The sequence below is a fragment of the Embiotoca jacksoni genome, unplaced genomic scaffold (genome assembly GCF_022577435.1).
Source record: "Embiotoca jacksoni isolate LCO1_2020_lvr unplaced genomic scaffold, fEmbJac1.0.p SCAF_10, whole genome shotgun sequence".
Lineage (NCBI taxonomy): Eukaryota > Metazoa > Chordata > Actinopteri > Embiotocidae > Embiotoca > Embiotoca jacksoni.
The window spans coordinates 4,589,630-4,614,000 of NW_027185230.1; the positions used below are offsets into that span (position 1 = coordinate 4,589,630).

General features: G+C 38.9%; 1 protein-coding gene across 3 annotated transcripts in view; it reads right to left on the reverse strand.

The window, feature by feature from the left end:
* The window catches only part of cntfr (ciliary neurotrophic factor receptor), a 230,082-nt gene that overhangs the window by 24,145 nt on the left and 181,566 nt on the right, over positions 1–24,371 (reverse strand). For all 3 annotated transcript variants that reach the window (XM_069162309.1, XM_069162319.1, XM_069162328.1), the window contains 3 exons: positions 14,164–14,281; positions 12,827–12,993; positions 6,043–6,206 (listed from right to left, as the gene is read on the reverse strand). In XM_069162309.1, coding sequence (XP_069018410.1) covers positions 6,043–6,206; positions 12,827–12,993; positions 14,164–14,281 — 449 coding nt within the window. The remainder of the gene's footprint in view (positions 1–6,042; positions 6,207–12,826; positions 12,994–14,163; positions 14,282–24,371) is intronic.

The window sequence follows — 24,371 nt, forward strand, 5'->3', positions numbered from 1 at the left end:
ATTTTATCACCTTAATGATCTCAAAGCGCTTTACAGTTTGTCTCCCATTCACCCACACATTCACACACCAATGGCACACCAGAGCCGTCATGCAAGTTGCTCTCCTGCCATCCACAGTAAGTTGGGGTTCAGTGCCCTGCCCGAGGACACTTTGGCATGTGGACAGGAGGACTTGGGAATCGAACAGCCTTTCTTATGATTAGTGGGAAAATCAACCAAGGCCCCAACACAGAACAGAAATAAATAATTTGATAAACAGTTAGCAACTTATTAGTTGTTAAAAGACATTGTGGTCATTTACTTTTCTTTGCAAATACACAATACCCATGCCCAGTGGCTTCAGCAGAATGATGTTTCATATTATGTACAAGAACGACCTGCCAGGTAGTAGGCTGACTTTCAAGTCTGGATTCCCATACATGCACATAAAACCTTTGTACATGAGTTTAAAAATCATTCAGTGATTTGATATGAGGATCATTCTGTCTGTCTTGCTGTTTTTCTATCTATGCCTAAATCAGATACTTAAAAATCTATGTTGCTTTATTCTGGATTTGGTTTAAGTCTGAAGTCTCTTCTTCTCTACTTCAGCCACTTTTTTTTTTAGCCTAAAATATTGCAGATTTTCTTTCATTCCTCTTTCTCTTTTCTTCCGCTGAACCATTCATCTATCTTCCTTAAACTTCAAACACCTAGTAACCAATAGCTTATAAAACTTTCAAAGCAGCCTTGAGCACTCCCCTTTTTTTTTTTTTTTTTTTTTTTTTTTAAATATCTCTTACTTTCATCCATTTGTCTGTCTATCCAAGCTGACATTGCTCCATACATTTAATCCTCTCCATATGCCAATTTATCTTTTCCTCTCTGTACTTCACTCACGAGCCTTCGATTCTTCTGTCAGTTTTCATGATCAAGTTTTACGGTCTCAGACTTACATGCTCTATTTAACATGACATCTCTTCAAATGTGGGAATTTCAGTCATGTTTCTCTATGACTCAAGTTCTAATGTATTTACTGTATGTAACTATGCATGTCTACAGCATCTCATTTAAATATACTGCTTGTCTCTTTTTACTGTATCTACCAGAGTCTGCTACCCATTACCGCCTTTTCTCCTTCTGTGATGCACTCCATTCATCCCGACTTCAAAACTTTCCCCCATTTTCCTTATTCCGTCTGAATCTCCATCACTCTAAGTATCTGTGCCAGTCATCCCCTTCATTCCTGAGAGCGATGGATGGTTTCCTCTAAAGATCAATCTGATCACAGCAGCGCTTTCATTTCAAACTCAAAACACATTTCAAAATGTTACCTGAGAAAAGCCATTCTCTTCCAGCGCTGCTGTCCAGCCAGATTAAAAGTAAATTCCAGAGCAATACTGAATGCTCCAATTAGTATTCAACCTCTGAGGGAATAATTAATGAAGCATATTTAGGGCTAATAAACAGTTTTTTTTTTTTTTTTTTTTTTTTTTTTTTTGCAGCCTTATTAAATTCCATTTAAAGATTTATGTCACAGCTTGATAGTTTCAAATCCAAATGTTTCTACACCACTTTGCTACTATAGATAGACAGTCATTAACTGGGTCCACACCAATGGCAGCAGCCAATCACAAGCTTCCTTTACCAAAACTGTAAAAGGATATTTAAAAATAGTTCATTATTATGTTACAAATTATTGTATATATACTACACACACACACACACACATATATATATATATAAATAATCTAATCTGCAAGAAATAAATGAAAGAGAGTAATGGCCATAAACGAGACAACATTTTTTTTACTAACAGAGAAGCTTCAGAATTGGTTGCTTAGAACAGTTCATGTTAATCAGGTTAATCAAATAAACAGGCCAATTAAAAGGCAGAACTCACTCCACTGTAAAGCTCATGGTACATGTTTGTCAGTTCGTGTTTGTCAATTTATCTGCTGATTGCTACTTATAAGTAGCAATCAGCAGGAATTGTATCAACTTAAGTTACAGGAACATGATTGAATTATGTGGCTTAATTCTGACAATTGGTGGGAAAATTGGGTGAATTATGTACATACAAATTCAATGCGCAAAGAACATTGATCTGTATATTATCTAGATCGTGCACTTTCCATGCTAACACTATAAAACAACACTTACTAAATGGTGCAGAAACACAACTACAGTGCATACGGAAAGTATTCACAGCGCTTCACTTTTCCACATTTTGTTATGTTACAGCCTTATTTCAAAATGGATTAAATTATTATTTTTTTCCTAAAAATGATGTATTACACAATACCCCATAATGATAATGTGAAAAATGTTTTTTTTTGAAATTTGTGCAAATCTATTAAAAATAATAACAAAACAAAATAATCACATGTACATAAGTATTCACAGCCTTTGCCATGACAATCAAAATTGAGCTCAGGTGCATCCTGTTTCCACTGATCATCCTTGAGATGTTTCTACAACTTGATTGGAGTTCACCTGTGGTAAATTCAGTTGATTGGACATGATTTGGAAAGACACACACCGTCTATATAAGGTCCCACAGTTGACAGTGCATGTCAGAGCACAAACCAAGCCATGAAGTCCAAAGAATTGTCTGTAGACCTCCGAGACAGGATTGTATCGAGGCACAGATCTGTATGAAGGATACAGAAAAAAATTCTGCAGCATTGAAGGTCCCAATGAGCACAGTGGCCTCCATCATCTGTAAATGGAAGAAGTTTGGAACCACCAGGACTCTTCCTGGAGTTGGCCACCAGGCCAAACTGAGCAATCGGGGGAGAAGGGCCTTCGTCAGGGAGGTGACCAAGAACCCGATGGTCACTCTGACAGAGCTCCAGCGTTGCTCTGTGAAGAGAGGAGAACCTTCCAGAAGGACAACCATCTCTGCAGCACTCCACCAAGCAGCCTGTATGGTAGAGTGGCCAGACAGAAGCCACTCCTCAGTAAAAGGCACATGACAGCCTGCCTGGAGTTTGACAAAAGGCACCTGAAGGACTCTCAGACCATGAGAAACTAAATTCTCTGGTCTGATGAAACAAAGATTGAACTCTTTGGCCTGAATGCCAAGCGTCATGTCTGGAGGAAACCAGGCACCGCTCATCACCTGGCCAATACCATCTCTACAGTGAAGCATGGTGGTGGCAGCATCATGCTGTAAGGATGTTTTTCTGTGGCAGGAACTGGGAGACTAGTCAAGATGGAGGGAAAGATGAATGCAGCAATGTACAGAGACATACTTGATGAAAACCTGCTCCAGAGCGCTCTGGACCTCAGACTGGGGCGATGGCTCATCTTCCAACAGGACAACGACCCGAAGCACACAGCCAAGATAACAAAGGAGTGGCTTCGGGACAACTCTGTGAATGTCTTTGAGAGGCCCAGCCAGAGCCCAGACTTGAACCTGATAGAACATCTCTGGAGAGATCTGAAAATGGCTGTGCACTGACGCTCCCCATCCAACCTGATGGAGCTTGAGAGGTCCTGCAAAGAAGAATGGGAGAAACTGCCCAAACATAGGTGTGCCAAGCTTGTAGCATCGTACTCAAAAATACTTGAGGCTGTAATTGCTGCCAAAGTTGCTTCAACAAAGTATTGAGCGAAGGCTGTGAATACTTATGTACGTGTTATATTTTTGTTCTTTTATTTTTAATAGATTTGCAAAAATCTTAAACTTTTTTTACTTTGTCATTATGGGGTATTGTGTTTTGAGGAAAAATAATGAATTTAATCCATTTTGGAATAAGGCTGTAACATAACAAAATGTGGAAAAAGTGAAGCGCTGTGAATACTTTCAGGATGCACTGTATACAATGGTCACAAGTCCAGAGGTGATATGTGCAGAATTCCCCCCCCCTCAGAAAACTACACTCACTGCTGCGAAAAAGAAAAAACGCAACCACAATTGCATTCATCAAAGAACACCGCAGGAACGGAAAACCTTGATGTTTTTAGCTGTCATCGGCTCTATTTATATAATTTCCAAATTATGTGTCCCTACCCAATCCAAATATTGACTTAAGGTTTCCCACCTTTCGGGTTATGCGTCAGCTCACATATTGATTGATTAGTGGTGAGGGGGAGAAGGAAAACTCTGAGTGTGTGTCAGGATGAATCATCAGGTAGGACCACAAAGATCTGAGGCATTATTACAACTTTCTTCATTTTGACTGGTGTGTGTGTGCGTGCGTGCGTGTGCGCCTGTGTAAAGAAAAAAAACAAGATATAGGGGGAGATAAACAGAGACAGAATGTGAATATGTGTGTATTAAATAACTAGGCTTTTACATGTGTGATTACTGAAGTTGTAACACGCATGCACGTATGTATATATAAGATGAGTGACACCTTCCATGTGTTTGCATGCGTGTACAAGTAGTGAAAATTAAGAGGTGAGTTTCATTCTACTGCTTGTTATTATTCTATTCTTTTTTTTAATTCATAAATTAAGTATTTATTCTGTAAATTGTTAAAACTGAATGTCTATCAAGTTCCCTTTCAGCTAATAGCAAAGCAGTGGTCAATAATACTAAACTGAACAAATATTCACACTTGAGAAGCAGAAACCAGCTAATTCTGGTACTTGATGAAACACTTGAAGCATTAAATCAATGCTTTTAATTGATATAATTAATCCTTTGTATTTATAACCACTTGAACCTCCAATTCATCACTGTGAAGGGGCTTAAAGCAGCCTTATTATGGGTAGAATTTAAATCAAGATCTTGAGTGTTTAATCATCTGAGGTGCGTTCATATCTTTAGTTCAGATTTCCTCAAACTAGGGGAAAACAAGAGGGGCCAAATAATCACACAGAAGTGTGTGAAAAGGTCTCCTTTCTGAAACAACCATGTGGAGCCTGAATGCCAGTATGAAGAAAAGGCTGCACAACAAAAGGTTTAGGGTAAATTCAGAAGTGACGGAAACTTTAACATTGCAGGAAAATACTTTTTCTCATGGACATCGTGGACAATTTTTCCATGATGGTTCAAACCAAACCGATAGTAAGGGGAAAGAAGAGAAGATGGTAAATGTGGAAACACTGACACAGACAGAGAGACTAAAAGGTGTTGAAGGACATATCCAGGGATGAAGAGAGTGAGAGAAAAACTGGACAAGGAAATGTGTATTAGAGTGTGTGTGGGTGTGTGCGTGTGCGTGCGAGGCTCTGTAATCCAAGCTCTTGGAACAACACCTTAGCAAATCATTGACTTGCAGGATAATAATCGTGCAAAGTTAGACTTTGGTAGACGGAGCTTTCATCCCAGGAATCCTATAGTGGACACATATGCTTTTACTATATAGAGCCCTCAGGGAACTGAACCCACAAGAAATACTCAGATACAGTAACATATACTAAAGCAGCAGAGCAATTTGGTCTGTTCGACCAGGGATCAAACTGAAACAGCTACATGTTGGATCATTTCACTCGTATCTACTAACCGTCCTCAGAGGCATCTCGTCAGACAAAGGTTATTTTTCTTAAAAGAATATCCATACCTAATTTAATTTGGGCAACGTTACTGCTCACATACAGAAAAATGAGGTTCATGAAATAAGACGATACTGTTTGGACAATCTATCCAATTTCTACAAAACCTGCCGTTTCCTTTCGCCAAAAATTTGTGTAATGAGGTGAAACTTGAGCTGCAACTTGTAGGAAGCTGAGTCTTTTTATTTTGAACAACATTGCGAGATTTTTTTTAAATCCTGAACAATGCAACTTACTCTAACAGGTGGTTTCCAGTGTTGGCAAAAGATGGTAAAAGATGTACTGTGTGTGAATAAGCAGTTAAACAATTCATAACTCCTTTATTTTTTGGCTTGTGTCACAGACAGGACAAGCTATGTTTCTGTTCTTAAAATAAACTAATGCATATGATTTTGTTGGATGCGTTGATTGAAACTTTTCTCAAATGAGTTGTGATTAAATAGACATGATAGAGCTTCACATTGTTTACCAATCTCTACTCTCCTGAAAAATTACTGTCAAACGATTTGTTTCTTCTTGCGTCACACACACAGGCACAAACATGCCACTACTCACATGCTGCCACTGCTCTCGGATGAGCGGCCGGTAACGCAGGAAGTACTTCAGAGGGAAGTTGTCTATGTCAGGCCAGGTGGCGGGGCTGTGCCAGGAAACCTCCAGCCTCCGAGCGTTGAAACGGATCGGAGTCGCTGTCACGCGCTCCGGGGGGTCAGGTTTTACTGTGGGGAGGATAAAAACATTCAGTTAAAGGGGCACTTTATGGTCACTCAATAAGGAGAATTCATTATGGGGACTAAGACTGAGCCTCAGAGAACAGTTATATAATGTCGTTCCAAAGATAAAATAATCCTGATGATATCCTATTCACAACACAGTAGAAAAACAAAGGTTGTGCTCTGGAGCATTTACCGTTGGTCCAAACAGTTTTTGCCACTGTGGAAGTCCTGTTTAGTAAAGCTAAATCTAGCTACAGTGCTAATATTGGAGCTAGAGATAGATACATCCTAATGCTTCGGCTTTTCTTTTTGAATTATTGTACAGCACTGGAAATTGAGAAACATGGAACTATTTGTTCATCCACCTTCCAATTCTAGCAGGTCAACAGCGATTGGCTGCGCCCACAAAGGTCAGTGCATCTCTACAAGAAATTTGAAGTTCCACCAAACTTTGTTCCCAGTGAACATTTGCGCAGAGCTGCTTTGATTTGACAGCAAAGCAAATGTGAGGACTGTCTAATCAAAGATGTTATTGAGATGCACGATTTAGAGTTTCTGAAGCTTGACTAATGTTGGGATATTCCGACCTCTAACGCACCAATTTTGAAACTTCTTCTCAAGATCAGTGCACCCTGTAAGTTTGAGGAAGTCACAGAAGGGATCTGTCTCCTAACAACTCTGACTACTACTAGCACGATGAATATTAGTATTAGTTGTAGTACTCTGACTATTTTCTTAAAGTCATAATGTACTCTAATATTAGTCAGAGATGAGGCTTACATTTGTTAACAGGATTCCCATTTCAAGTCAAATGTCCAATTCCTTGATGGTCACTGACAAAAAAGTTGAATTCCCATGACTTATAATAAACAGGAAAACAGTCTGCCTTTGTGCTGATACGACAAAATTCAGCCACATTTTCTATTCCCAGCAATTTGTCGGGCTGCAGCAGAGCAGTGATGGAGCAGGGCTCCCTCTCCCACATTTTAATATATCAATAGTAGTTTTACAAATTTTACATCTGATTTTCTTTGAAGTCATTGTTTTGTAGCTAAAGCTCTTAGAAAAAATACTTCATGGAAAATATTTAATTTTGATAAATGACAACTAAAATTAACACATGCGACAAACAAAATTGCATGATATTCCATGACTTGGCCCAAAAGATGATCAGATCCCCTGACTTTTCATTTGTAATTTTTTATAATTTCATAATAATCCAGAAACTCCATGACCAGTGAGAACCCTGTGTTAACTTAGTGAGAAAAAAAGGCTGTGAGAAGAAAGATAGAGGCTGGAAATGTTTGAGGTAACTGTGGGCGAGGCGGAGGATGAAAAGCCGTCAGTGGCTGATGAAAAGACATGTCTAAACGACGTGTCTCTGAATACCTGTCCACTGAGAAAGACACGAACACAGAGAGATGGAGAGACTTAAATTCAAAGCTTTTCAGACGATATTGAATGACCCGGTCTTTGTTAGATCACTCCCACCAGGGAACACACAGGCCTGCCACTTTGGCTACATGAAACCCTTTCTCAAGCAGACACACACATGGCAGTACAATAGGAAATGGATAGCCACAATTATAATCTGAATATCTGATAACAAACACACAGATAAAAGCAGAAGATGAAAGCACTTTGTGTAAAAAAACACAACAACGCACATTTAGAAAGGCGTGTAAACACACAACACACAGATACGTAGGCGCAGGTAGTTAGACAGGCCATTAAGACCTAGAATCAATGATTCAAAATATGAAAGATGGAGAAAATAGAAGACACATAAAAGCAGAGACAGTTCTCCCCAATTGAGAAAGAGACGTTAATTTCTTTGTGACCTTCTTCAAATAAATGTGTAAAAAAGATGAAATTGAGAAGGAGAGAAATAAAGAAAAGAAAAGAAAAGAAAAGAAAAGAAAAGAAAAGAAAAGAAAAGAAGAGAAAAGAAAAGAAAAGAAAAGAAAAGAAAAAGCGCACGCAGTCAGAGGGAAACCAATGACAAGTCAGTGGAGACCAAAGTCAAGCAACTCTCGTCTTTGTCCAACAGAACATAAGAGAAGGAAACATGTGCGAGCATAGAACAAAACAGAGGGAGATCTGTATGGGCGGAGTCTCCCAAAGGACTTTAAAGTATTCATCTGACTTGAAACATATAGTATTAGCTTTGTGTGGCATGAGTAACGAACACATCCTTCTCTTAATGACCTCTAGGATGGAAACAGCACGGGCCTGACCAAGAGCCACTCTTAACACAATAGCTGAAAGGAGGAAAGGGTTAAATGAAGAGTGTGAAATCTGTGTTAAAAAAAAGAATTTGGGAGCAAATGTAGATTTCAATAAAATAATCTGAAACCATAGAAAAACGTAGGGTTGTGAAAAAAAGGCAACATCGGTACATCAAAAACAGCATGCTACATATATAAGCAGAGTTATACTATGCTAAAAATAATAACTCTTAATGTGGAGGCACATTTTAAAGGCTGGTTAAAAGGAAAGGAAACAAATAAAGTGCGTGATGTTAAGGGTCTAATCCATTGGCATTCCTTTTGTCGTGTCCGTCCACGCTTGGCCTGAAAACGTCTCTCATGCGTCCCTTGTTCATTCAAATATGCGTCGACATTACTGTCCCTCTATCTTTGTTCCAGTCTCATATTGCAACAGTCACTGCAGACATGTCATTCCCTTTGTTGGAGCGAAAAGGTAGACTGCAACATAAAAGACCTTTATATGCACTGTCTGCTGAAAATGGAAGGAAAAAGTGAGAGGCAGGGCAGCTAATGTCACAATAAAAGTTGCTACAGAGCGATCAAGAGCTACAATGTGACAAACATCTGAGCGTATGTAACTGTATGTTCTTCTTAAAACATCTGATCGAAGTTTTTCCTGAAACCATTATTGTGAATCATTTATTCCTCTCACTTAACGCATCCAGGTGGGACATCATAACAACAAAAAAAAGACATGTACAACTCTGTAGCCCCTCTTTCTTCTTTTCTCACATTAGTCCATTATTCCTTTTAAACAAATACATTTTTGGAAAAGAACAAACTCTGGACATCTATTCATTTATGTGCTGGATGACAGCTTCAAACAGTGCACTTGAATAAATGGGGAAAATGGTTTGAAGTAGAGTGCTTCGATCAGCAGTGGGAAAAAAAGACACGAGTGACAAAATATTTCAGGTGCTAAGTTGAAAAGCTACTGCGACTGACCTGTTGGAATTAAATTACAGCTTGTTCACTGCTGAGTGACAGCTGGTGCTCAGGCGGACTACTGTCAGACTTTACAAAAAAAACAAAAAAACAAGTAAAACTACTTTAAGAGAAACCTTTACACTTAGACAGCATCAGTTATCGTTTGATCATCTTGGCTTCGGAAAGCTTTAAGTTATCATTTGATGAGTGTGGAGCTTCCTCGGTGGTGCTCTTTGTAACACGGACACACACACACACACACACACACACACACACACACACACACACACACACACACACACACACACACACATCTCTTCTCATTTAATTTCATCCGAGCTTTAGTTGAATGAACAAGGACAGTTGAGAATCGTCTTACTCCCACTCAGAATTTAGAAGTGCACCAGGAAGCATGAAATTGTTTTATTTATTTACGATCTGCCTCGTTGTCCCTGAAAATGAATGTGACTTACAACTTAGAATGGCACAAGAAAGACTTTTAACAATGCGGGAACAAAGAGCAGACGAGGTGATGGCAGAAAGGGTGTGTGTGTGTGTGTGTGTGTGTGTGTGTGTGTGTATTTGAAAGCATAGTTGGTTAGAAGTTTCGTCATTTCAGCTAGCAGTTTGTTATAATAAAAAAAAAGGCTTTTTCAAAGGTGCTCTTGGACACATTTGCTAAGTACTGGACTTGAGTCCTAATGTGAAGAACTTGGCCACTGGAGGTGAGAAGATGCTGCAACTCGTCAAAACCCAAGCCAAGCTCCCTACCTAGTTTACCACCTGTTGATTAAAGTGAAGGGGGTTAGCTCAAGCAGCAGTCAATGGTGACGGCACCCATTCGTTTTTGAGCTCCAGTTTTGAAGCCTCAAGTTCGATATTTCAGCCGTCACCGTCTTTATATTTTGGAGCCAGTAGTGACCATATTGGACGAGCTGGGAAGAAGCGAGCGTGGATTTGATTCGATCTGATTGGGAACCCGAGGACACTATGCCCACCCACCTATAGCAAAAACCTGACTGCACCACATGCCTGTCAAGCAAACAGACACGCCCCAAGACATATTACTCTTTGTGGCCTAATATCTAATTAATTGGAGAACTATTTTTAGATGGACTGACAAAAATCTGGTCAAAAGGAGTAAATTTACTTAATGACACCTAATTGACTTGTGGAAAAAATGTATTGACTTTGTATTTCTTGAGAGAAGTTGAGGCTTTTTAAATGGGAGTCAATGGAGTTTAAATCTTAGATCTCTTTCCAGTGAGATGTTACTCAATTTACAGTGGCTTGGCTGTACTAAACATTACTGTTGAAACAATAATTTATCATATTTAAAATATTAATACATTTTTAATTTATTCTTTTTTTTTTTTTTTTTAAAGAAAATACATTCTTTAGTAACAAGAAATAAACGATAAGAGTGTTGATCAAGATCTGGACTGAAAATGATAAAATATAATTAAAATTGTAACCATACCTGTCCCGACTGGATAAAGACTGAAAATGGGGGGGATGAGAAAATCACAGTTAAAATCCTTTCACTATGAGCTTTGTTTTACTCATGTATTGTGGTTATTAATTTTATAGCACACACAATGCGTTTAAAGAAAAAAATGATAATATTCAAAGATTATTTGCAAATACATGCTTTTTTTAGTCAAATAATCTTCTCCTCTCTGGCCCTAAAAAAAAAAAATCTAGGAAAAACCCCACAGTTCAGACCAACCAGAGTATGCGAAGTTAATTTACTGAAAGCAGTGAGAAGCAACTAGCAAAAACTATAGGAGACTATACACATTTAAGGCTGCAAAAAGTGTTAACGGAAAAACATTCATCACAAATAATATGTTTTATCTGAGATAATTTGGCCGATGACAGCAAAAGAGAGGAAGAGAGGCAAACAGAGAAGACAGGAAGAAAAAATGGGAAGAAACAGGAAAAAGAAGAACAAAGTTACGAGAAGGGCATGCAGTAAAGAAAGGGAAAGCAGAGGGAAAGAAAGGAGCAGTGGGGTATTTTGCTATCACCAATAGTTGAGGGATATTTCCGCAGCGAAGGCGCTAATCCGGCTACTATTAGCATTTTCATGAGTCCTGTGTCCAGGGCTTGGCAGAGCATGTCACATTTGGTTACTTAGGCACACACACACACACACACACACACACACACACACACACACACACACACACACACACACACACACACACACACACACAATCTGTCTCTCTTTTTCAATACCTAACCCTCTCAACCGACACACTCCACACAATCGCTCACAGCCCCATTGGTGTCTGTGTGTGTTTATGCGTCACACACACCCATATCGCACTCTGAGCAATACAACAGAGCTGAGGACTGCTGGCAACACTTCCCTTATCTATCAAAGTGCTCCTCATTCCTCTTTTAAAATGAATTTCTCCTCTTCACTGATTTCCGGTCCACCTTGCTTGAGTTTCCGTTATTATGTGGCCTTCCGCAGCCAGAATGAACAGAAACTTTTCAATCCAAGCAGCAGTTTTGAAAAAAAAAATAAAAAAAAAATACTTACCACATGACCATGAAGATTGTATTTAAAAAAAAATATCAGACAGTGAAGGAACTAAGTTTTATGTTTAATTTTGCCATTAAATATGACTAAAATGTGCTTATGTGGCAGCTGGTGTTTTGGCTGAGAGAAAGTGGGAGACCAGACCACTGATTTGTCATATCCTGTCCAAGCCTCAATTAAATACTGTTGATGAGGTTGAGAGGGTGAATGTTTATTATCGAGTGCCTTTGGTAATGACAAGCATGCACTGTCAGTGAGTTTCTCACTAATGGACCATGCATTTTTTTTTTTTTTTTTTTAAGAAAAAGCTGTACGCTCTCCTATCAGCTTGGTGACATTTATTTGGCCATTGAATTTTCAATTTCCTTTGTTTTCCTGGCACCAAGCATTGCTGTGTGTGCAACAAATCTCCAAAGGGGACCAGAAGTGAATGAAATCAGTCATCTGTGGTCAAACAAATGCATTAACATCGCTCGAGGGTTGGCATCCTCAAAGAGATGCTTTGACACTTACTCCATTTCTTCCGTTGCCAAATACTTGTCATACTGTGTGGGAAAAGGATAGATTTGCCCCTGAACTAAGTTCAGAAAAACCTTGTTGGTCAAATTTTATGAAAAGCGCTAATGTTCTGCAGCCTGAATTAGTTGGAAGGAAGTATTTGTATGGCATTCCAAATATCAGCGTGTTCCCCTTGAACCCTTTGAGCGAGAGTCCTGAATTAAACCATTTAATTTAGAGAAAAAAACTCTGCTTTCACCATTTACATGCAGCGGGAGTAAGGATAACAAATTGTACTGTAGTTCATATTGTGTCAAATTTTATTTTAGACGTTAACAGAGCAAAAGCGTAGGAGAGTAAAATAGAATCTATCTTACCTATACTGGACTCTTCAAAGGAGACAGTGGTCGAAGCTTTCCCCAGGGCGTTGACTGATGTCACGTTGACTTTGTAAGGGAAGCTGGAGAAGACCTCTGGAAACCGTACGTGACAGCGATTCTTGTGGACTGTGTCTTTCTGCACCTCCAGTGAACGCTGGTTGTGTCTGAAGAGAAATGGGACATAAAAGGATAAGAGAGTAGAAAAGGTGAAAGAGAAACAACAACAGAGGTAAAAACAAAATAAAAGATGTGTTTTCTGCTTGATACACAAACTTATTTCCACCCGGAACCGAAGAGTTTTACTATCCTTCTTTAATCTTTGCACATTTTTTTTTAGTTTGACTTCTCGACTTGACTTCTAATTTGCTTGCAAGCTAAATTGGTTTAGCATCTCGCATTAGTTTGAATTACATCACACTGCAAATCTAAGTTCTGCCAACACTTGTGAGACAATATTAAATCACATTGGAACACTTTATTTATTGTAGATAAAAGCCAGATGCCAGCAAAAAGAATCACCAAACATATTTACAGTTCTCTTTATAGGATGTGGTGGAAGTTTTGAATTAAGAAGAGGACACTGATGTATACACCGGTTGCAACCAGTTCTGTTCTCTGATCTACCTGGACGTCAAAGACACTGACTCCTCTCACTCTTAATGTCTCATCCGTCTCTTCAGCTGTGTTTCTCTCTGTCTTACTCCTCATTATTATTCAAACAGAATAATATTGATGCTACAGCATTAATGAAGGCAGTATCCTCCTGCTGTTGTGGGAGCTTTGGTACTCTGTGATCAGTAAATTTCAAAGAGAACATGATAGAGACAGACTTTCAGGGTCTCCATCCATCCATTTTAATATTTAACATCCATCTACTGCACTGCAAAGACATGTCTAGACGACCAGGGGATAGTTGAGCTGTTGAACGAAGAAAGTAAGGAGTAAAACCAAAATACATTTTTCTTAAAAGCATCCTTCTTATTGTCTCACTGTGCCATTTTTCACTTGTACTATTCTTTCTGTTTGAATTTTGATAACTAAAGTCTCTTAAATGTGATGTTTTTCTCTTATATGCGCTGAAGTTTTACAGTGAATTACTCAGAAGATTGGGGTTATATTTTTTCCATAATAGAGAAGTTTGTGTGAAAAACAATCTGTTTTCTAACTTATGCGCACACAGGCATGTTTAATTTCTCACATTATTGAACAAAGAATGTCAAAAATTGCTCAGACTGCCGTTTGGTTTAGAGCAAAATGTTGTGATGAACAACAAATTAAATTAATCTGTCAAAGTAAAAACACCAAACTTCAGATCCAGACACAAATGCACTTACTGTACGTCCACTTCAAAGGTGGTGGGGATGTACGTCAGATGCAGCTGGTGCCAGCTGCAGTAGAAGCCTTTGGGGTAGGTGTTGGACCGACAGGTGACTGTGGGCTCCCGAGGCGGAACTACAGAGAGAGTAAACAACAGGAGAGAGGGGAAAAAAACAAAACAGTTAAATACCATGTACAGTATCATTAATGCTGAGATATGGAGAAAAAACATACCAGAGAGACCAAAAATCAGAGCAATACACATTACATTCATCAAATGCTAAGCAGCTGTTCCTAATTACCTTATTGCATAATTCATTCTTGATCATGTTTCATTAAAAAATGCCACCGCTGCTCAGTTTAAATGAAGTCATATCTATGCTACTTTTTTTTTATTAGATATGCTTTACATTTGTTTAGTTGTGGTTGCCAGAGCTATTTTTTTTTTGGTACTTTAATTTTTAATAACACATACATTAAAATTTGATGAGGATGGATGGTATTCAAAATTACTTTTACATGAAACATGCAGTCAGACACAACATTTTATATATTTCAGAAAACTCAAGCTCAGACGCTGGACGTGTTGTTGAATCAGTTTGTTTTGAGAGACCGTACTCAGTCATTTTGCATAAATATACTTATTGTTCGCTGTCTCCAATTTGTATTTAATGACTGCTGCAGCTTGTGTTATGTTATGACTTGGGAGTCCTTTTAAAATGGCTCATGTTTAAAAAAAAAAAAAATCTTAATTTGCAGTGAATTGCAGTTTTTCCCGTCAGTCAGGATTATAGGTTTCGAGAAAATAGCAGACTTAAAACGCCTTTGGAACATTTATGAAATCAATCCTTAAAAAAAAGAAAATAGAGCAAAAGTGTTGGAGAATAAACTAAAGAGATTTGAGGAAGCAAAAAAAAGTGACAGAGCCCGAAAACAGGGAGGAAAGATGCTGTGTGCAGGAAGGAAGGATACTGAAGTGGTGAAGCAGAGGATGAATAAAAGAGGTTGGCCAGAAAAAGCGATGTTACACCAACTCTGGCCTCCTCCCAGATTAGAGTCTTTTCTTCACAGTAAGTCAAGCATGCATTCGTCTACCACTCCCTCCTTCTCCCCACAGCTTTTTACCCTTTCACCCTTGTTATCTCTAATGCTTTCAAGTACAGTGTCTCTCAACTAAACCAATGCCAAATGCTACTCAAAATGATTTCCCACATTAGAGCTTTGCGTTTTCTGCTGCACTAATCATCCTCCTTTACTTTCATTCATATTATATCTGTATCAAATTTACAGCTTTTTTTCATTTCATGGCACCTTATTCAGTCAACAGCAGTATATTTGTTAACAATATATGGTGCTGCTATTGGAGTATTAAATATTGTTTAATAGGCAGTCAGAGATATATGATAGATTTTCTGATAACACTCATATTCAAACAAGTTCATTTATAGTCATTAATGTACATCAGAGTTGAATAAATTTGATGGGTCTAAGAGGTATTAACCCATTCAGTGCAGACATGGAAAAACTGCATGGGCTGCAGATCAATAACTGGTGTGACCACCCTTTGATTTGAAAGCAGCACCAGTTCTCTTAAATACACTTACGCTTTGGCTCGAGGTTGAGATGAGGGCTGCGTGAGGGTCAACCTATCTGTTGCTCGACTCCAGAAAGAAATTATTTAATACGCTGGCTGTATGTTCAGATTAGCTGTCTCATGCTGCAGAAGGAATCTCAGACCCAGAAGCCTTCCTGATAGTATAACAATGGATTCAGACCTAAAGACCTTCACACAGGACTGTATTTTACATAAACTTTATTTGTTTCATGAAAGTCCTTTCACTATTAGCATTTGGTTTATAATATTAGTAAGATAATGAGTAAACCATTAATGTTACAGAGACAATGAGTAATATTGCTATGGTCACCCTCGGCACTAATTTTGAATAAACGTTGTACTGCTGACGTAACTGAAAATCCCTAAAAGATAATCACAAACAAGTATTGCCTGATCAAAAAAGAAGAGGCAAGGTGATTTCATCCATCACAGCTAAGTACCACTTCTGATTCTGCAGTTTTTCTCCAAGAAGAAGAGGTCTGCAGCTCCAGAGAGAAAAAAAAAAAACTGTATAGAGTGCATTTATCCATTGTATTATCTCGAGTATTTCTCTCACTGCTGATAATTGCTGAGGTAATCAATCTGCAGCCACAGTTACTGTCATTTATATTGTTCCTGTGTAGGTTGTCCTTTTCCATCTCTGTCTGAGCTGCCTTACTCTGGATGCTGAATTTTCCCCTTTTTAATTAATGAATTATTTGTATGTGAAAAGCTTGACATTAATTTGAGTGATCCTTTCCCTGTATGTTTTTGATCGTTAATTTTTGCATACTGTAGCAGAATCGTGTCAGACTATTTTGTAATTTGTAACTGTGATATCTCAACATCTTTGTAACATCCTACTTCAAAGTGTATTTGCTCAAACACACACACACACACACACACACAAGCGATATGTATGCTTGATTGGTTGCTATGGGGTCGTTTCACTGTCACAGACAATCAGCTGTGTGTAAGTGGTCACCACAGTAATTAATTAGCCTGTCAATAACGTGTAACGATGAGGTGCCAGGGACGACATCCAATCACACTCAATTAATCACCAAGACTAATTGGGGCCATCTCAATCAATTGGCTCCTCATCTGAGAGCTTCAGTCAAAGTCATGAGAACACAATGTCGAACACACACACACACACACACACACACACACACACACACACACACACACACACACACACACACACACACACACACACACAGAGAGAGAGAGAAATGGCGCTAATGTGGGCTTTGTAGAATCAGCCACAATCAATCAAACCAGCTCATCAAAAACTTCGGAGAAGATGACAACTAAAGATGACTCTGTTAGAGAAAAGGACACACAACAAAAAAAGTGCACGTTGGTGGAGGAAAAGAGGTTTGAGGAAGATGAGCATTGGTGTGTGTTAATGCCAGCTGTGTTTGGAGTGGGTTGTTTGAACTCTGGATTTTTTACTCCTTTGATTTAGTTAATTTTGCCAAGCCTGAGTGGTGTCAATCAAACTACCACTGAGGCACTTACTGTAGAGTTCCTCCAAGCGGACTGAGATGTATTTTTTCAGGAGGAAGAACGTTCTCCGAACTAATCGATACTAAACTTAGTCCACATTAGGATGGGGTGACACCTGAATGTCCGCTGGTTATATAGCCAAATACAGCAAAAAGAAGCAAGGACAAATAAAACAATCTGGACTGATACTGATGCAATGCTCTTTCCACAGTAAACGCTACCTCAAAGTCCACGGGATTGAAATTTACAAGCCCTGGATTGCTTGAAAATTCTGGTCAGTTTGAACGTTAACCACGTTTTGTGGTCAAAATGACTTACTTCCCTCAGAACACCAACAAATAGTGCTCTCACATGTTGGAACTCTTACTTGTGTCGTGCACGACTTTTTAAAGAGGAGTGTTGTTTCAAACCGCACACTGTTGTTCTGCACTCACCCGACATAACCTCAGCATGTGAATACCTCACCCGCCAAAATATCTGCAGCTTTAATTATTTTACCAAGAAATTAACATTGTTTTTGTGCCCTCTGTTTAACACACTCAATAAACACACTGGTGGCTTCCGTCCAGCAGCAGTAGTGAAAAGAAACACGTTTATGCAGTGTTCTTACAGAACTAGCATTTAGCTGCTATTAGATGAACTGCTTGGCTGCATTTCAATATTTAATCCTGGTGGTTACAGCTGGCTAAAGAGGAAACTGAAACCAAAATGATCTGTTGGTTTGATGGCATTGTAAGTAATGCCAGAGGAAAGACGAGGGTCACAGTTGGCACCTTAGAGGAAAGGAAGCGAGGACATGTGAGGAGAGAAAAGTTGCATCGAGGGGAGAGGAACTGGAAGAAGGATGAAAGAAGAAAGGGTTGACGTGAGATAAGTCGAAGTAAAGGGAAAATATCTGAAAAGATGAAGGGCAACACATGAAAAATGGAGGGGACAGCATTCTTTCATCAGATGTTAATAATGTGCCCTTAAAAAAAAAAATGAATTCACACGCACAACACGTATGCATGCAGATGCACAAAGAGCTGCCACACAGTAGCTTCAATAATATTAGGACATGAATAGCTTTCAGTGCATCTACTAAAAAACAGAAAGAAGAGGAGAGAACAAGAGATAGCACACCTGTAGGAAAATATAACACAGAACAAAGAGGGTATGAATATTAAAGCAAATAAAACAATAATTAAAATTAAAATTACATTGTGCAGGTTGCTCTTATTTTGATGGACCACAGTGTGACAGATCACCCGAGCCACTGGAACACAGGACACCGCTCATGAATAAATGTTATTTGAATTAGTGTGCTTTCATCGTCTGGTTTGAATTGCTAAATAAAATGTGATTTTAAAGATGCTCTTTGTTAGCCTCAACATACACCTGCATGTGTGCACACTCCAAACAGATGAAGGTTCATAAATGATAATGAAGTCAAAAAATACAAATGAAAAGGAAGGAAAAAAAAAGGGTTTTTGTATATGTAATTAACTCAGTAGTTCATCATTAATCATTCTGTCCATTATTATGTCAAAAATGCATTCAAAATCTGACCACAATATAATCGATGGTTTGGTTGTATTCCAGACTTTCATTTGAAAAAAAGTATGTCTCTTAAGGTCACTTTTTTTACTTGATAAGTCACAGTGAAATTGCAGTTGGAACATCTTTAGTTTGGGACATGTATTTCTGAGTGGAACAAGTGCTCAAGGATTTAATTAGCTTTCAAGGTTGAGAAGATTGTCGGCCTCCACCAACACCTTCCTCACCCTTGGTGTTTAATCGGGAGGCAGCTGGAGAGGTACACTGCAACCACGCATCTGTGTTTTATCTGGTTGGAGCTGTTCGTGAGTCTCCCCATGCCATGTTTGATTGATTGTATTTATGTGCACATATTTCATGTTTGAGGAGAAAAATAAATAGATCTTAAGGAAATAAGAAAATAAAAATAAAAGGATATATTTAATATAAAACATACCATAACCAGACACATGACAAGAACATGAAACAGCATTTACTACAACCATCGAACATTGTACTTTTTTGATGTGACCTTTTTTTATTATTATTGTTTTTTCTTAATAAAGAAGATAAGGGTAGCCAACATAATTTTGTAATTCTTTCTCATCCTCCATACTCTTTCTTCTTCTGTGCCGCTCTTCTAAACCTGTCACACAAAAATTCTGGGTCTCACACACACACACACACACACACACACACACACACACACACACACACACACACACACACACACACACACACACACACATAAATTTGATGAGGGGCAATGACATCCAGTAGCCTGGTTGCTAGGCTGCAGACACTGTAGTAATTGCTATTTGGTTGTGTTGGTAGCCTCCCTGTTGCTTTGTGTGTGTGTGTGTGTGTGTGTGTGTGTGTGTGTGTGTGTGTGTGTGTGTGTGTGTGTGTGTGTGTGTGTGTGTGTTTGTGTTTGTGTGTTTGTGTGTGTCAACATTATCCTGCCCTGCAGTTTCCTCCCCTGTTGCAATTTCTCCTGTCATTGACTTTGTGATAAAAATCAGGGTTTATGGCCTTCACAAAAATACAAAGTCACAACCTCACCGACCTTTCTGGGCCAGACTCTTTATTCATGTTATCATAAATTAAATTATGGTTTTCATGGAATCAATTTGACAAACTACAAACTTCTGCTAACACAGTTCAGTGAGAAAAACAAACCAAGGGTAAAAAAAAAAAAATCCACCCGTCTATCTATCTATCCACGTATCTGCCTGTCACGTTTTCCATATTAGAAATCCAACTAGGAAGAACTGGATCTGCTCAGAGTCAGTGCCGCTCCGAATGGCATAACTCGTTTAGGCAGATGGCTTTGGTCTCTGCTTGACTCGGCCTGCCAACGCTGGACTCGCTGCATTTTAGATTAGCTTGGTCATGTGTCATGGGAGAGACAGGAATGTAAATAAAACGGTAGGACAAAGTAATAGAGACGCTGCGGTGCCTTTTTGTCCAGACCAGCTGTCGTGGCTAACACTAATGTAATTGTGGTGTAATATTTTTATCCGCCGCTCCGAAGTTATACTGAAGTGCGTAGATGGGCATGTGAGTGGGTATGTGATTCATGTGAATAAAAGCGTGTGCAATGTGAATATGCATTTTTTTTTTAATGTAAATGTAATAGAATTTTAAAAAGTACATATTTGTCTGTATAGTATGTTTACTTGTGTGTCTCTTAAAAAGTATCTGTGTGTCTGAGCACCGAGTAATGATTAGTAACCCACTAACGATCTTCTTTTTTTAATCCTTAAAAATATATATTTTACTTAAAAAAAAAAAAGATATCTTTGAAAACATCTGGGTCTGAAGTTAAAAACAAAGTAAAAAAAAAAAGAAAAGAAAAGAAAAACAATAACATAAAGAGCAAGTACTGGTGTGGTTTTGCATGCGTGTGCATTTGTGTGTGGGTGTGCCCTTTATTGCAAAGCTATTTGATTATACAGAACTTCCACTCTACTTTATACAATCTCTGAAATTAACTTACTGACTCAAACTATAAGAATTGAAACACATGCACAACAAGAGTCTTCCTCTGTATCCCTCTTTTTTTCTCATCTCCCCGTCCTCTCTCTCGCTCTCTCTCTCTGGATTGGGGGCAGCGAGTGTGTTCACACACACACACACACACACACACACACACACACACACACACTGCACAAAACAATGATGCCCTGGCATTCCAGGAATGTCTCTGAGCCAATTGGAAACAGCAGTTTGTGAGCGATGAATGAACTAAAGCAGGATTAATACCTTATGAGAGCATCAGGAGTTGATAAGTGATAGAGAGGGAAAGAGAAAAAAAACGGGGTGATGTGAACAAGTTAGAATGGATACATTATCTGTTAATTCATGCTTTTCTCTTCCTTTCGGTTCACCCGCTTAATGGCTTTGTCATGTACTTTGAGCACTAATTAGCCCGGTGAGTACTTTTTTTTTTATTATTATAAACAACAGAAATACTTGCCGAACCAAGCAGTAATAATCCAGAATTATCCTTTAAAAGGACTGAAGACAGCCATGAGGTGAAGGAGATGTTGAAAGGTTTGCGTTGACCTCCGTAGCTCTGAAGGTCAGACACAGGAAGACGACCATTATACCTGGACACTTAAGATTACCCCGCGGCCTGCCTCTCACGCCCACGCACTCACTTAGCCACCTGACATCACAAATCTCACTCAAAGCTGCAGGAATAACATCTTGTGTTTCACAGGAAATCAAACCAAATTCTCGAGAAGCTTCACAGGTAAAAAACACAATCTCACCTCGAGCACTTCTGACAAAATTGGATCGACTGGTGATAAAGTTTGTTGATGTTATAAAATGACCACGGAGTCACTCAGACAACAAAATATGCTCAAATACATTTACTCAGTACTTGATATTTGTTGTGATCATAGTTTTGAAGTGGAATTTTTTCATCATTATATAATAAAACAAGTTTGTGAGACTCTAACTGCAGCGTGAACATTTTTATTTATTAGTTTTCTAAGAGACGGCTATGACCTCTTAGCAGGAGAGCGAATTCCTTTCAATGCCCAGCCTTCCCCTTCAACTTGTCTCTCGTTCCTTTTTTTTCCCCAAAATCCCTGCCTTTTTTTTTTTTTTTTTTTTTTTTTTTTTTTACAATTTCCATCCAATTTCTCCTTTTTTCATCTCTTCTTATCCATCTATTCTGCTCATGGTAATGGCAGTTTCACATCCTAATGCAGGTTGTGAGAGCCTGAGCATGGAATAACAGAAAAAAAGACACACAGCCTGCAATCAAAATGACCATACAGATCAAGCATGTGGGTTTTCCCCGAAAGAGTTACATATATAATAGAGTAAAACGCAAAATGATTACTCCTATTTGCATGTGACCTGTCCCTCTGAGTGTGCTTAACTCGCCTCAGACCTCTCCACAAACTAGCAGCATTGAATGCAGAAGCTTATGAGAGGCCATGGATTCCTTTCATGCTACTTCATTCTTACCATATTTCATTATTATTTATCATGACAGTGCAGTAAAGATTGCCAGGAAAGTTGGGAAACAGCACAGTGCCACGCAAGTGATTTGTTCATTTAAAAGTAATCTTCTTAAGGAAACTGGGTTTTTTACTTTTCAAGCTGTCGCCTCACATGCCCGGACTCTTTTCTCTGCACTTTATTTCAATTCTTTCAAGTTGCAGCACATTTACCACAGTCGCAAAAACAAACGAAAGCAGTAAAACGAAATGATCTGCAAAAGATTTACATGTTTGTTTTTCTCATACTTAACCAAAGAATGGTCTTGCAGTTATGGATTTATCATCTTTCTCGGGGACACTGCAGAAGGTCAAACATTGGCTGATCAAATATAGCACCGTGTCCCACTGTACATAAAACAGTTTGACACTCAAAAAACACACACAATAGTCACAATTTTGACTTTTTAAGGTGGAAGATGAGGGCAGGCCAGTTATTTCCCTCTGCCCTTCCAATTATTTACCAATTACTCCTTGTGTCCAGTGCGAGTCAAATTTTCACCACTTCATTGTGTTGAAAAGATGAAATAAAAAGTTTTTACTGAAGCAAAGTGAAACATAAAGTATGTCACATTGCTGTAGTCCAAGACATTGAGAAAGTTGCAGGCGAAGTGAAAGATACTGAGGTCGACATAATGCCGCCGCACTAATGAAACTAGACTGTTGGTGCTACGAAGCTACAGGTAACGTTTAATTAATAAAAAACAAAATTTGAGTGTGTTAAAGCTGTTGAGTAGAGATGTGTCTCACTAAGAGCTAAAGCTCTGTGTCACCATGGTAATAATAGCCTGAGGCTCTGTCACTGCTCCGACAATTGCCTCTGAGCTGCAGTGTCCATGACGGTGTAATGAGTGACAGGTTGGGCTTGACCAATCAGAGGTGTCAGTCTGCCAAACGCACCAACAGATAACTGCCATCACTCAGACAGAAAGGGAGAAATGAGAGAAGCAGGTACCAATCGAATCCCTGACGTCTGAATCAAAGCAGCTGACTCCTTTAAATTTAGCTGTCAGATTCAAAGCCAGCTAGACAGACAGACAGACAGACAGACAGACAGACAGACACACACACACACACACAGGAAGACAGGCGGGGAGACAGAGAGAAATCAAAAGTGTCTGGCCCATAAAGCTCGGGGCCATCATTGTTAATTCAACCAGCTGCTTTGTGCAGGAGCAGTCTGCGCTGTCTTTTTACATATACTATGTTCTCTTTTTGGCTTTATGAAAGGTGTCACATTACTGTGGAGGCACAAAGGCTCATTCTGCACAGTCTGAAATCTTTAGATACACATATAAACTGATATAGATAGGGGAAACAGGCAGCTGCACACACTGTGAGTGCCTGAAAGCAAAAGTGGAGAGCATAATACCAACAAAACCAAACAACACAAAGAGAGACAGGACGCTACGCAGCCCCAACATGGGGCTACTACAGTATAACAGTGGTTCTTGGTAATACTGTAATGCTATTCTAATGGAATGTTTGCACAGAGACTTAAAACTACACGGTATCAATCAGGTCCTCCTCACACCAGCTGTGCACAAGCCGATCTAACCCAGGCACCCTGTCAGGCAAGCTGGAGGGTCTCCGGTCTTGGCAACGTCGGACTCAACGTAAGTGACTGCAAAACAGCCACGATAAACAAGTTCTGTCTGTGTCTGTCTGAATACTGTGTGTATCGGGTAGTTTGCAAATGTGGATAGTGTTGAGGTAAAGGCAGCATGCAGTATAGCAATGACATTATAGTATGACTTGAGTAACATGACAATACCGAATTGTGACTTTTTGATAATATTCTATTTTGACTTAAGTTTTACAATAATATCGTATCGTGGCTTAGGTGTCCTGATAATATTATATTGTGACTTAAGTATCATGATAATATTGTATCGTTACTTGAGGATTGTTATAATATCTTCTTCTGGGGCCTCTCGTGATTCCCACTTCTACTGTATTTCATACGTGACCTTGTCCCTCAACAACTGTTAAATGTGCTTCAGCTCAGAGAAGAATAGTCACTGCTCATTCCAGATGTGATTTAATGCTTGTCAACAAAGAGCAAGCTTCCCAGTGAGGAAATGGC